Here is a 14,802-nt window from a genome sequence, read left to right as displayed (position 1 = left end):
AGATGGTGTTATATTAGTCAGCTCTTCCACAGGTTAACCAGAATCCTTCCTACCTAAACAGCATAGCTGACTTGCCAATTTGGCTACTGCCTCACTCTGCAGGCACAGTACAGTTAGCAGTTTTGCTCCAGCACTGTTCCACCTTATTTCCCTGTCAGACTGTGGGTGCACATATACATGGTCCTACTCCACAGTTTGGTTAACCACTTTTTCTATATCCCCTTCACTTCTTGCACACTGCCTATTTATGGGCAGGCACTCAAAAGTACTCCTGTGGAAATGTAAGTTTGCTGCTTTGTCCTCTCTAATTGTAATGCTCACTTTTTCCTGTTCTTCTTCTTCCTTGTGTACTCGTCTTCATTCTTCTTCTTCTGTTCATGTGGTTGTCCAGCTGCTGGAGAGACCGACCACAATCAGCCCAAGACAGAAATATCTTGTTGGAGACAGCGAGTTAGGCATGCTCATGTGCACACAAACTCCCAAAGCCTTTCCATCATGTTTAATCACACCTAGACCAAGGCCCAACATGGTAGAAGTAGAAAAAAAAAAAAGTAAATCGTGACGTTCACAGCTTCCCCTTAGCTTGCTCTCGTCCCCTTTCATACCAAGTCACATTGCAGAAATACTCCATGTTGTTCTGCCCCTTGCCATGTCCCAGCCATCCCAGTATCTCCTTTTCTTTGTTTACTGGGAGCCCCTGCAGAGAAGCATCCAAGCACATACAAAGGTGCAGCACACCAGCTACCTGCATCTCAAAGTAGCTACGACTAACAAACCATTGGCTGAAGAGACTTCCTGAAAATGATGATATGGCACATTGGATACACCAATTCTGCTAATAACTTTCTGGAGAGTTTGTATAGTTGTCACATTCCAACCATGTTTGGCACTTTCACTTTTTCTTTTTTAGATAAAAGCGCTATGAGAACATGTATGAGAACATGCATATCTGAACACAAAACAGAATCACAGAATGGTTGAGGCTGGACAGAACCTCTGAAGATAATCCTATCCAGCCCCCTGTCAAGCAGGGTTACCTAGAGCATGTTGCATGGGATCACATTCAGGCGGATTTTGAATATTTCCAGAGAAGGAGACTCCACAGTCTCTCTGGGCAACCTGTTGCAGTGCTCTGTCACCCTTATAGTAAAGAAGTGCCCTCTCATATTCAGTTGGAACTTCCTGTGCTTCGGTTTGTGCCTGTTGCCTCTCGTCCTGCCACTGGGCACAACTGAAAAGAGACTGGCTGCATCAAAGACCCAAAGTCTAGTATTCCTTCAGTCATGGAACCCAAATCTTCCATGTCTAGGAAAGTGTCATATTTGAAAAACATCCTGGTTAACATCATTTGCTACTTTCTCTTCTCAAAGAGAAGATACAGTGAGGTCAGAAATGCAAGTATCATTCAAGAATATGCCACATAAGCCACAAACCTGGCATCACACAAGACAGAGGCAAACTCTCATTTACCAGCACTCCCCTAGAGAGGGGAAGAGCCAGTATTCCAGATAGAGCTCTCTGGAACAAGCAGCCATTTCTTGCTAGATTATCACTGGATAACCCTAACTCACAAATGCCTGTCAGCACCTATCTCAGTTTGAAGTGGGAGGGTGGGGGCTGGCCTTGCACAGGATAGCCTCTGCTCTATTAATGAGAGTAATTACCTGGGTATAGAAGTTCAGTTCTTTGCAAGCAGGGCAGAGCCCACAACCCAGATCTCCCATTTCTTGGAGAAGTACTCACAGCTGAATGAATTCAGGTGTCCAAAAACCTCTAGTTCAACAGGTGAGGGAGAGGTGAAAAGAAGCTACAGGCATTTCTATGCCTTGATACACTGATTTATTATGCCAAGGATCTTTCAGACTAATTAGTAGGCATCTAATGAATGTAGGTGCCAGACATCATGAATTTGTTAAGGATTTAAGAGAACTTAACATACCTAAGGCCACATTGGCATATTTAGGTATGCTGAAATCCACTCCGCTGAAATTACCTACGTGAAATGCTCCTCAGCTACCACCCAGATCTTCCTGGTCACATTATGTGCATCTTTGGTTCAACGCCATCCCCAATCTACTAGCTCTGATCCCAGCAAGACAGTTTCTAAGCTCACTACTTCTACAGACATAATCTGACAGTGGAGATTCCTAGCTAAATAAACATGGCTAGTATCAAAGATTTTGCTTGAGCAACATAGCGAGTGTAATGACAGAAACATGTAGAAGATAAAACATCACACAGCTGACACACAGCACAGTCAGCAGTCTGGCAATAGTTAAAAAGTTTCTGTGTAGGCGCTTTGCAGATGTAAGCTGCTTCTGCCAGGATAAGCCTCAAGACTTCTTCTTTATTGAAACTGGCTTTGCTGACATGCGCTTGAAAGCCATTGTGTGTGTACTCTCCAAAAAAGTTAAAGAACAAAGGCAAACATGGAATAAGAGATGAAGCCTAATTTATTATACGCTTATGGAGCTCAGGCTGCATAAACAAAATATAGTCATAATACATATGCATCCATCTCACTTTTCAAAAAGACTTAAAAATCCCAGACTAAAAATGTTTCTTTTTTTTTTTTTTCCCTCTCTTTTCCATCATGCCTGTTTCTCAGTCAAGGAATTAATAAGAATCAACTGACTAAAATGCAAAAGGGCCAATGTTCTCATTTCATTTGAGAGTATAATAACAGAAGCCTTCGCCTTACAGTGCAAGGAACAGAACAAAAAAATAAAAATCCTGAGTGTTCCTGATGACGATGTGCTTATAGTTCCTCATATAAATAGTTTGGTCTTCAGCCTAAGCCCCTCTTACATGCACACAGGTTTTTCACTGCTGTTTTGTTATTTGGCAAACTTACAACAGAAAGTTCAGCCATGACTATAGGGCTTTGTCTCCTACCCAGTATGAATTGAGTCACTCTTTTCCCCCAGATTCATGAAATCCTGTTGTTTTTTTGTTTGCAAATCCAGGAATTCCATCTGGGTTGCAAATTCTGTCTTGGTCATGTATTTTTTTGTGCAACTCTGATGTGAAAAGATAAAATATCAGCATGCCTCACTTTAGTAATACAATGGTATTTTGCAAGACACTGTGACTTGCACAACGAAAGAGGATTTGAGAAAATCAGTCATTGTTTTTTTCTAAAGCTGGGCTCAAATACAGAGACTACATATCAGTTTCTATAAGATGTAATATTATATATATAGTTAAAAAAAGAAAAGGCAACACCAAGTGTAAAGAACTAGTTCTGAATAGAAGCTTTCACATGACTGTAAGCTCCCCAGGGAAATAATCATTCAGTGCCTGCACTTTTCTGATGCTCTTCCAAAGGCATTAACTAGTGACTACCCACAGGACATCAGCGTACTTGGAGCTCTGGCCAAGCGGTGCCATTCTTATGTGAAGCTGAAATTACATGAAGAAAAGTGAGAGAGTAAAATTTTCCTCCATGCAGAAAGAGCCAGTTCCAGCATTACTGCTCAGAACTATAAATATAATATAAATATAATAAAAGCGTCAGGTAAAACACTTCTGTGTATCAGCAACTTTGCCAAGGATCATATTTGTATTGCCTTGAGGTGGCTACTAGCATTAGCAAAGATGAGCAGTGAACTTATTCAGTAGGAAAGCTTTGCATGAAGTGAGGGGGAGATGAAATGATGCACAGCTGTATAACTGTGATCCATCCTAAAATTCCAGGAGAGAGAAGGGTGCTTTTTTATTTTCTCCCAGCAGCAACCAGAACTCTTTGAACAGTCTCGTGCATGGCTTGCTGCTTCTCCCCTCCTCTTGGCATTCATAGGCAGGGTGGAATGGAAGAAGACAAAGGGGTCTAAAAGACAGAGGTCTGCTGGCATTATACCACTGCTCATAATTGAGGCTTTCATGTCGGGAGTCACAGATATCAATGCTGCATCGTGTTTTATGAGATTCTTTTTATAGCGTGTGATCAGGATTTAGTCCTGGAACACATGCTGCACCTTGTTAATTTAGGGAGCTAGTTTTTGCATAAAAACTTATGAAAGCAGCAGAATACCCTAACATCTGGAGGAACGTGCTATATGAAAGTAATTAGCGAGAAAAGTTTGTCCTCAATGAACAAATAATGATCATTTTTGACATGTAAGCAGGTTCCTGAAAGAACACATCTCCCAAGTGCTGCTGGTTCATGTCACTGTCCCACGCCAACTTTACTCAGCGTAAACAAGTCTCTTCTCACAGAAGTTAGCCTTGAGTAAAGAGGAAAAAGCTGTGCTGAGGCCTGAAATCCTCTGTTCCTCAGCAGAACAGTGAAAATGATCAGTGAGGGTCCTGTGACAGTACCCCGGGAAGAGCTGCAGCCCCTTAACACAGGGTACCTAAGGCTGTCACCCTTTACCTCTGTCACCCTCACCCACCACCAACCTGCCGTCCCACAAGCATCTGGTCCAGTTTTCAGGTCCTCAAGCACAAAATACGTTCACCTGAAAGTAAAGCCCACACAAACACCAACATTTTTCCAATGAATGCATCAGAGAGACTGTACTGCCCATATTCTGGGCACAATGACCTCAAAAATCTCCACGAACTCAGGTCATGCATTTTTACACTTATAACAAATCATGCATTTTTACACTTACAACCTTAAGGAAGAAATCTGATTTCTGTCCTTGGCACCCCTTCAAACAACAATTATTTGGCATATCATAACAATTATTTGGCAAAGCTGCCGGAGTAGGTAATGACATATATGAAGTAAAAGACCACAATGCTTGTATCTGCCAGACTTCGCTCACAAATCCAGCTGCCAGAGTCATTTGCTGCAGTAGGTTACCCACGAGATGGTCATCTTAAATGTGCACAACTCATTCTTGTCAACCACGTGCAGTTAACATTTGTTCAACATCTGATAAAGCACTGAAACAAATTACCTTCTTTATTTAGCAACATGCCTTGAGAACAGATTTTCTCCCGATCTAATGGGATAGTTCTGTCCATTATCCCATTAGTTACGCGTTACTAGAAACACCCGGGGCATCACACTGCTGACTGCAGCTATCAAAGGCTCTTCCAACAATGTCGGTTCCTTCTGCTCTTGATTACCAAGAAACAGTCTCACGAAATATCACCCATTAGATCAGATCACCAAATGAGTGAAGTGAAAGCAATAAGTCCCACTTCCTATAAACTTTTCACCCAAGCTGACACACGTTTTGTCTCACCAAAACTCATATTATGTGTGTCTGCCAACATTTTTGAAACAGTTACACCATCTGTCTGACTTATTTCCTCACAGCAGTAGCATTCATATTGATTCTTCCCAACAAACTGCAGCAGGGCTGGCAGGGCATCCTGGAGCAAGAAGGCATCAACAGCTACGTATGGACCAGGTAAAATTCAACCTTTTGACTCCAGCTGCTTCCACTGGCCTAGATCTAGCATGGAGGAATAGTTATTTGTTTGCATTTCATTTATAAAGTCTTAATGTTGCCCTTCCCCCCCCCCTTTTTTTTTTTTAATCAAATTTTGAAGCAATAAAACATTTATTAAAATGTTTGACCTAACTCTGGACACTTTTAAATGCTTGTCTAAATACAAAAAAAAGTATATGCAAAGATGCTGTATATTAATATGGTGAAAATTATGACCAGTTCAGTATTGTATGAATACAAATGTTACATTGGGTCTGTAGGTTCACATGGAAGTGAAATCTATATGCTCTCAGTAGCAATCTAAATACCAGCATGATTTTATGCAACCAAAAATCAAACAAATAAAAATCAAGCACGTAGTGGCATTTTGAGAAATGACCTTAAGTTTAATAAACCATAAATAGTAAATTTATTTTTCCTTCCTCCAAAACCACTCAATTTTGTTTTAAAAATCAAGGAACTATGAAGAAATAATAAATGAAGGCAGGAAATGATGAGGAAATGCATAAAATGCTGTATTACATCAGTTTCTGGAACTTACAGTGTGGTTAAGTGAAACAGTAGTGTCAGAAGAAAGATTTTTTCAGCATAGGGCTGTTGTTACAAAAAAAATCTATGCTAAGCTTTTTGTGTATCTAGGGGAGAAAGGAATTAGGTTGCAAGTTCAGTTATGCTCAGCCAATTTGGTTTCTACTAGAGATGCATATATTAGCCAGTGAAGAGCATGAGCTTTCTTTTTCCAAGAAAATGGAATAATTTGGTTTCACACACTGCTCCGGGCTCCCAAAATTAAGAGCAAAGCCAGCATTCAAACAATCTTGGCTTCTGTTTCTAGGCCTTAACAATGAAATAATGCCAGATGCCAGCAGCAGCACTCTGCATTTGTCTCCCAATCCACTTGTTTCACGTACCTTTGTTTGGAACCCCGTCCAACTGGCAAGTTCACACAACACTTCTAAGCCTCCTCTAAACCCAAGGCTAAAGTGGTGTATCCTAAACAAACCTAGCAGCTACTGTTACATGCTGTCATTAAGAGAGTTGTATTAGAGCTGAGATGTGAAATGCTGGTTTGACAGCACTATAAGGAATCTATTTTGGTCACTACTTCAAACTGCTCTTTTAACGCCTTTTACAAGACTAATTATGGTTACAGATGTAGGCTAGGCAGAAGCCTTTTCTTCAGACTGAATTTTTTCTTCTTTTTTTTTTTAAAATGATAATTCTTTCTCTTTTATGAGAAAAACTGCGTACAACACAAGAATAGACTTTCAAATTTCCATGACGGCATATTACATGCTGGGAAATAGCTATATTGGTCCTTGTGAGAACCACAGATGATCTACTTATGATCATATAGCAGGAAGAACTTTCTCTAATTGCTCAAGAAGTTTCACAACGCTGCTCATCAGTGCAGCTTCTGTGAAGAGTTGCATAATCACAACAGCAACCCCCCCCCCCCAAAAAAAAAGCAAAATCAATTTCACTAAAACTGTGAATTTACACAGAGTCATTTAGCCTTTTTTCTCAAGTTACCTAAAATAAATGCAAATTGCCTCTCCTGCTTGCTATTTCAGTGTCTACACCTCTGCCTTGTTTATATCGGCTTAATCCTGAGACCAATACATGTATTAGTTGTTAGAAAAACCCATGAGTCTTCACATCTGGCAAATGTTTGAGCTGTTCAGTGTATAAGAATCACATTTAGACATGGCAAAAGAGCAAACTTACAGCATACTTAGTGTAAAAAAACCATCAAATCCTTGATTAATCTGATAATATAACAGACTAATCCACCAGGGTTTTTTTTTTCTTACCTCGATAATCTTGTCATGAATTTGCAGGCCTTCTGCTTTGTCTGCAGGTCCATTTTCCAAAATTTTTGACACATAAATTCCCTCAGCAGATTCCTCCTGATTGTTCTGTGCCAGGAGAGACGGAAGTTGCAAAAAGGACCACATTAGTACAAGAAATGAGATGTACTACAACCAGCAGCAATGAACAATGCAAATCCACCTGAAATATGCAACTCGCTTTTCTAGCTGAGAATTAAGCTCCTTGGGATTTTTTTTTAAACTTGCTTAACACAAAATAGTCATTAATCAAAAGGACAGAATTAATGAAGTATTCCAGCATTTTTTATAAGATTATCCATTCACTTCTGGTTATTTTAGTCTAAATGAGACACAGGGTGCAAGAGTAATCAGATCCTAGCTAAAATATTTAAAGCAGACCTTTCACTTCACAGCAGACAGAGACTACTATGTAAATCCACAGAGGAAGATATTCGTTAAAAAGGATGCCCAAGTGTTTCTGTCAGGAAGGAAAGTGATCCTGCAGTACTGCTGCCTGTAAATGTTTTCCTGCATTTGGAAATAAGCCCCAAGGAACAAAGTGACATTAGTTAGCTGGCATGTAACAGTGATAGGATTTGGTTGGAACTGGTTAACCTCATAAATCCTATTCACATGGGAGACTGAGAACTTGCTCAGCTGTGAAATCTATACAGATCAGCTGTGGACAAAAAGAGAACCCACTTCCAGTTGATCTCTACACATTTCTAAGTACAACTGACATGAAGGTCAAATTTGAAGCAGATAAATTATTTACTACAGCTGAAATATACCTGATATTGTTGCACAGGCTAAAATTACTTCATTTCATCACATGAGAGATTAAAACATTTTTTAAAGTATTAAGTCAATATTAATAAAAGAATAATTCAAAGCAGACGCTACCTACTATAAGTATTTTAAAGTATTCATACAAATAATAACCTAGTCAGCAATAAAGGAATCTTCTTTCAAATCATTTATGCTTTGGACAGCAGTTGATATGATGCTTATTTTCCTTCTGTTACCGCTGAATCCCTGACCACCAGTATGACTCATATGTGTACAAGTTTCTAGGACTAGGTCCTATACACTTGTCGGGAAAAAAAACTATTTTTTCCATTAAGAAAACTGGTAAATCCATTACAAAATATGGAGCCACTGTAAAATATGCTTTACAGTATATGGCAGCTGTCCCGTGGAGACTCAATCCAAGTAGATTTCAGGTTAACAGATATTTGTTCAACATGATGCTGGTCAGACTATGATTTCATAAACTCCTAATTATTTTCCTTGGTCACTGAGACTCATAGGTGTTAGGTAAGATGCAAAAGGGAAATTTTTTAACAGTTCCAGAAATATTTTGGAAAGGTGGAGCAACAGACCTCCACTGAGTTCCCAAGTAAGCAATGAGACAAAAGAAGCATAATAGCCATTAGTCAAAACGCACAAAAGGTAGGGTCTGTTTCTTTCTTAAGAAAATGGAAGGCCATATTACAGTACCTTCACCCAGATAAAATTGCGTGTCTGTGTGTTTTTCGTAAGAAATTTCACTGCCCTTTTAGAGATCAGTGTATGAGCCGGTAAGAAAAAGGATATTTCAGTCTTACTTGTGGTCCCCATTGGTAGTACGCACTGCTATCTACAAGTCCTACCGAGAAAATACACCACAAGGCATACAGCACTTCAGCACCTCCTCACACAGCTCACAGGCTGCAAGGCAGGGGCTGGGGGAAGATACAGAGGCTAACGGTTTATTTGCTCTTTAGCTGAGTCCCTGGGCTACTGCAGGAGCCCACAGTCATGTCTGCATGGCTTTGTCGAGGTGTCCTCAGAAGGCCAGCCTCTGCAAGCCAGAGCTAGGCCCAAGACAAAAGTGGGCCTCAAAGTACCCTTGTTCCATCAGAATAATGAACCACCTTCCAGAAACACAGACACGTGTGAAATAAGACCTTTCCTGACAAAATAAGACAAGCTGGTGGTGAGTTTTTCCTTTCCTCTCCTCTTGCCCTTCAGGCAGAAGTTGAACAGTGGGGAAACCTACAATGGACTTTAAATTAAACACATCAAATATAAGCATGTATGTACCAAGTCACTAAGAGTCACCTGTTTCCAGACAGAAAAATCTGCGTTGTATATACAAAATACCAATAACGTGTGGTGAAAACTCCCACCTACAGGACTAATGCAACAACACCAGTGTTCTGCTCTTCCCCTACACAAGCCAATGTTTCGCCAATGTTTCACCGATGGGCACTTTTTCCCTGAACAACTTGAATATACATATTGCCTTCATAAAGTCTTGTTGTCTTGTTACTAAACAATTCCTGATCCAGGTGGGTTTTTTGGTTGGTTTGGTTTTTGGTTGGTTGGTTGGTTTTGTGTTTTTGTTTGTTTGTTTGTTTGTTTTTTTGAGCAGAGTTTTTTATTTTCATTATTTGAGCCTACTCGACCCTTTCTTCCTGTTATTTCCTTTGGCTCCAGCCATGAAGAATCAGAGCTTATACTGATATCTACCAATCAACCGTGTGCAGTATTCACGCTTACCACAATGAGAACAAATCAGAACTTCTGAATTCAACAACAGATGACCCAGCAAACCCTGAGACCCAGCTCTGCCTCACAGCTCCACCACCTTCTCTGTCTTCAACTATCAGTGTTAGTTAATGGTAGAGCATGACCACGTTCTTCTCTACAGTCAGCCATACTCTCCAGAACAGTGATAGAAGCACTCATACAGTTATCATTTACTCCTTAAACTTTCAGAATATTCATAATACTCATTCATAAAGCTTAACAGTTTGTAATATCAAGAACATTTCCAGTGTGCATTGTTTGCATGTGAGTACTTCAGAGAAACTCAGCTGACATCCCAAGAAAGCTGAACACCATGCTCCCTTTTCCCTGCAGTTTTCCCACTGCTGTAGATAACAGAAGTCAATCCAAAACTATCCAAACAAAGATTGTATGGACTTTATTACTGGTATATTGAAAGTATGAATATAATCTAAGTGTGTGTATTTTATCTTATAGCGCCTGTTGTCTAATCCTTCCATTAGAAAATCTAAGAAACTCTTGCATTGGCTTTCTTTGTAATGCACATTTGATAAGTGCATTTACCCACAAGGAACAGCATTTCTGCAGTGCAGACTGAACTTCTTAGGCCAATGGGAACAGACTCTTCGGCACCGCTAAATATAGTTTGAGAGCGAAAGATTGCCAAACTAATATACAGGGTCCCATTCCCCTCCCCAATAATAGCAGCAGGTTATAGTTCTCCCACTTAACGAGAACCTGATCAGTGCATAATTATTACCTAGCCCTTTTAATCAACTATTAATTTTCCAGTTTAACAGGTTTCTATACCATTCACATGTAATGACAGTCCTGATTAATGCTTTTGGAAGGATGAAGTTAAAAAAATCCCTGCATATTCTTATGCATATTCGTGGAGGGAGGGGGGAAGGGAGGGGTAGTGATCCTTGTTCGTATTTTAGTTTTTAATGAATCTTCTAAAACTAGACTGATGATTTGTGAGACCAGATTCATTTATGATATGAGATAGATGAAAACTGTATTTCAGTTCACAAAGAAAAAAAAAATTGAAAGCAGGCATGTGAGAGCAGGACATGTGCTTAAACTATCTGAGCTACAGAATCAAATCTTCATCTCTCCTTTAAATGAAAAAAAGCTAGCAGTTTCCAAAAATTCCAATGGCTTAATCCTGCAACAATTACTCTTGTAAGTAGTCCCAGAGATTTCCATTCAACAGTTTCCATGAATACATATTACTCACATGGGAACTTAGTGCAGATCAGCCTAAAGTTTGAAGGCAAGAACAAAGGGAACACCTTTCCTGAAAGTGAGAATAATCCAATTCTCACAAGAATCTAATTATACCTGATAATACAAAGTACTTATATCTATGGAGCTGATTCCACACCTACTGTCATTGAAAGTGACTTTTTTATGACTAACAGTGTACATAACAACAGAAAATGTGGTCAAAAAGTAACCTACAGTTACTTTTCTCATTACCTGATTGGGTCGTCCTCCTATAATATTGAATCCCAAAGTATCATTTTCTCTGTGTAGCATGATCGTTAATGGTTTGGGTTCTCCTGCCTACGAAGCAAAAGGTGAAAAACTGTTAAAGCATATTGTCTTGAAAAAACAAACAAACAAACAAAACAAAACAAACAAACAACAAAAAAATGAAAGCATTAATGTACAAAGATTTTTAGTTGGAGAACATGTAAGACAGGTCTCAAAAGCAAATTCGGCTGAAAAGAGAACAAAAGACACTGGAAAAAAGCAAAGGGAAGACATGCACCACTGAAGGGTAACAGGTAGCCAAAGCACCTGACTATTTTAAGCGCTGAACAGAAAAAAGTGCAGGCTTTGGATGGGAGGAATGCTCTGCACCACTGAAAAAAAGTCAGTGCTCCAAATGTCTGCAATCTCTACAAAATCCCTATATGCATTTATATAACATATAGGTTAAAATACTCAACATGACAATTTTCAGACCCAAAAGCCAGCTATATCAGTACAGTTTTGTCGCAGCTTTCAGGAAAAATATACACAGAAAACGAAGCCCAACTTTTTATACTAGCTTCTCACTTTCCTCCCCAAAAGGAAGAATCCAAGAAACATTTCTGTAAAAAAAAGGGTTTTGTTTTGTTTTGTTTTGGTAAACAAGTTGTAAAATATAAAGTGATCAAAACAAGTGATGGAGTCAAAGTTCAAAATGAAAAGGAGAAAGAAGCCCTTTCCCTCAGTGGAACGGGTAAATTCTTTTCTAAAAAGAGTAATCAAAAAAAAAAAGGGGGGGGGGGGGGGCTCAGCATAGCAAGTTAGCTTATTTTATGTAGTTCATATATGATAATAGTTATATTTTAGGAGCCATATTCTCCATGAAGAGGGTGTATTCACCCATCACTGTCAGGTTTGCTGGTCCCTAAATGACACAGCTGTGACACCTAAATGATGATACCCATCCAAACATCACAACACAACACCTGACGCTGAAGGCCGAGTTTTATTAACGGCGAGGAGTTTTGTGGCAGCAGGGTGCGTCTGTCCCACACCGGGACCCCGCTGCCAGCCCTCCCGACGCCCCCTGCCCTCGCCCCCGGCCGGGCTCCGAGCCGCAGTGCGGGCAGCGGCCCCTGCCGGCGGTGCCCAGCGATGGCAGATGCTCGGCGGCGACCCGGAGAGAACAGCCCCCTGCCAGCCCCCCTCTGGACACCCCAATAACCCCCCCTCGCCTTTCTGCACTCGCTGTTTTTCCGCACACTTCTTAGCGGTCCCTGCTGCCCCCTTCGTGTGACCTTAGCGCATCCTCCCGGAGACGAAGCATATCTGCGATAAGGTACCCCGGGGAAAACAGGGAAAAAAAAAAAAAAAAAGATTTAAGTGCTGAGGTCTTCAGACACAAGGTGTCTCGATGCCACGAGGAGCCGTGTTTCTAGGCCCGCAGGTGTCCCGCAAACACCCCCTCCCCACCTTTAGCCACCGGAGTGATGGAAAGCGCCAGGCACTGAGCTCTTCCCCGCAATCCGCTTCTCCCCACGCGAAACACGCTTTGCTGTCTTTTCCCTGTCTTCTCCCAAGTTTACAAGGAATTTATCCTCCAGTTCTTTAGGCGACTTCTCGGCTGCTCCACCAGAAGTCCCAAGCCGGCTCCGCGCCCCAGCCGAAGCCAAATGAGCGGCCACCGGCTCCCCCGAGGCGGGGGGGTCGTGGCCCGATGCGGGTGCAGGTGAAGCCCGGAGCCGTGCCTGCGAGCTGCCAGCCGAGGAGCCAACCCCCCTCCTCCTCCTCTCCCTCCCGTTTCCCCCAGGCGACAGCCGCCGCTGCCCGGCACCGCTCCGGGGCTGCTCCCGCCGCTGCCCCCGCTGGGACCGGGCAGAAGCGTGGCCGGCTCGGGGCTGGGGGCTCCGTCCCCGCGGGCAGCAGGGGACACCCAGGGCTCGTCCTGGCACCCGGCCGCCCGCGTCCCCCTCGGGGGGTCGGGCTGGGCGAAACTGAGTCCGGGGCGAGCCCGGCTGCCGGAGGGGGGCCGGGAGGGTCGGGTCGGCACTCACCCCGCCGCGCCGGCCGCCCGTCAGGTCGCGGGTGATGCTGCTGATGTGGCTCATGTACTGGCCGAACTTCGCCTGGTAGCGCAGCGCCGTGAGCCGCACCTCGCTCTGCAGCGCCCACAGCTGCGCCAGCAGCGCCTTCTCCCTCCTGCTCCAGCTCACGGCCTCCCTCCTCGGCTCCTGCCCCGGCCCCGGCTCCGGGCCGCCTCCCCGCAGCGCCCGCGGGCGCCGGTGCCCCTCGCCCGGCCGGGGGGTCCCGGGGGGGCCGCCCTCCTCCGGGCCGGGCGGCCGCGCAGCCGGGGGCCCGTAGCGGCACGCCGCGAGGTGTGCGGGCAGCTCCCGCAGCCGCAGGACGCGGCGGCAGCCCCGTGGGCTGTAGTCGCACTTGACCTCCAGCTTCTGCACCAGGCTGCGGAGCGGCAGCACCGGGCGCAGGTCGGCGGGCGCCAGCGGCCGGCAGCGCAGCGGGCAGCGCCCCCGCCGCGCCGCCCAGGGCAGCAGGCAGCCGGCGCAGAAGACGTGGCCGCACGGCGTGGCCAGCGGCTCCTCCAGCACCCTGCCGCACAGCTTGCACTGCAGCTCCGCCGCCACCGGCGCCGCGAAGCGCTCCGGGTCGAAGCCCATGGCGCGTCCCGGCCGCGGCCAACTTTCGCCGGGGCGGCCCCGGCGGCGCTGGAGCCGCTCCCGGCGGGCGGGCGGGCGGCGGCGGCGAGGGGCGGGCGGAGGAGCGGGGCCGTGCCGGGGGAGGCGGGCGGCGGGCGGCAGCGCCCAGCGAGCCTCGCCCGAGGCTCCCCCCGCGTCCCCCCGCCTCGGCTCCCGCTCCCCGCAGCTGCCGCCCCGCCACCTCCGGGCATCCCGGCCGGCGGGGCACGGGAGGGGACGCAGGGACCCGCACCCGGACCCGCACCCGGCTCCCCACCCGCATCCCCCCGCGGGTCGCTGTAGGTTGGGTCGAGAAGGAAGCTGGCAAAGCCTCGAGTCGCTCCGGCTCTTTTACCGTTGTACGTGCGGACGGGTCTCTATCGCATTTCTCCCGCTTGCTTCTCTTCTGTGCTCCTGGTTTGGGATACGCAGGAGGGCACAGGAAGCACAAGTCCCCCCCGTACGAATGCTCTCTTTGTTACCGCACCGAAAAAAAAATATGGTCGGGATAAGAAAATTGCTTGTGGAGCTCCCTTAAACAACAACATATGTGTAAACAACACTTTCATCCTAAGAAAAGCTAAAACACAGCAAAATCTGGAAATGCATAGTCAGGATCAATAGCCAGGCTGGATCCTACCCCTTCGTTGCCGCACAGCCCATAACATACACTGAAACATGAAACCCCTAACGCATTCCCCACATAACTCCACTATTGAAAACACAGGGCCGGGTTGCTGCCCCCCAGCCCCGTGGCAAACCTCCCAGCAGAGAGCGGGACGGGGTCTTCGGGGTGCTTCTTCACTGGGATCCTTAACCTGCAGGTCAGGCACTGTC

At 44.6% G+C, this 14,802-nt stretch overlaps 1 protein-coding gene across 2 annotated transcripts in view; it reads right to left on the bottom strand.

Annotated features, from left to right (window-relative positions):
- The window catches only part of PDZRN4 (PDZ domain containing ring finger 4), a 244,198-nt gene extending 230,188 nt beyond the window's left edge, over positions 1-14,010 (bottom strand). Inside the window, exons 1-3 of one of the 2 annotated variants that reach the window (XM_040551286.1) lie at positions 13,327-14,010; positions 11,276-11,362; positions 7,223-7,327 (exon numbers count right to left, since the gene is read on the bottom strand). In XM_040551286.1, the coding sequence (XP_040407220.1) occupies positions 7,223-7,327; positions 11,276-11,362; positions 13,327-13,947 (813 nt within the window). In that variant the 5' untranslated portion in view covers positions 13,948-14,010. Of the gene's footprint in view, positions 1-7,222; positions 7,328-11,275; positions 11,363-11,469; positions 11,502-13,326 lie in introns of those variants that run through there. The other variant, XM_040551295.1, reaches the window with a different exon arrangement.
- Between the last annotated feature and the right edge of the window lie 792 nt (positions 14,011-14,802).

Source organism: Cygnus olor, chromosome 1, assembly GCF_009769625.2.
Source record: "Cygnus olor isolate bCygOlo1 chromosome 1, bCygOlo1.pri.v2, whole genome shotgun sequence".
Lineage (NCBI taxonomy): Eukaryota > Metazoa > Chordata > Aves > Anseriformes > Anatidae > Cygnus > Cygnus olor.
This window is presented reverse-complemented; position numbering and strand designations above follow the sequence as displayed.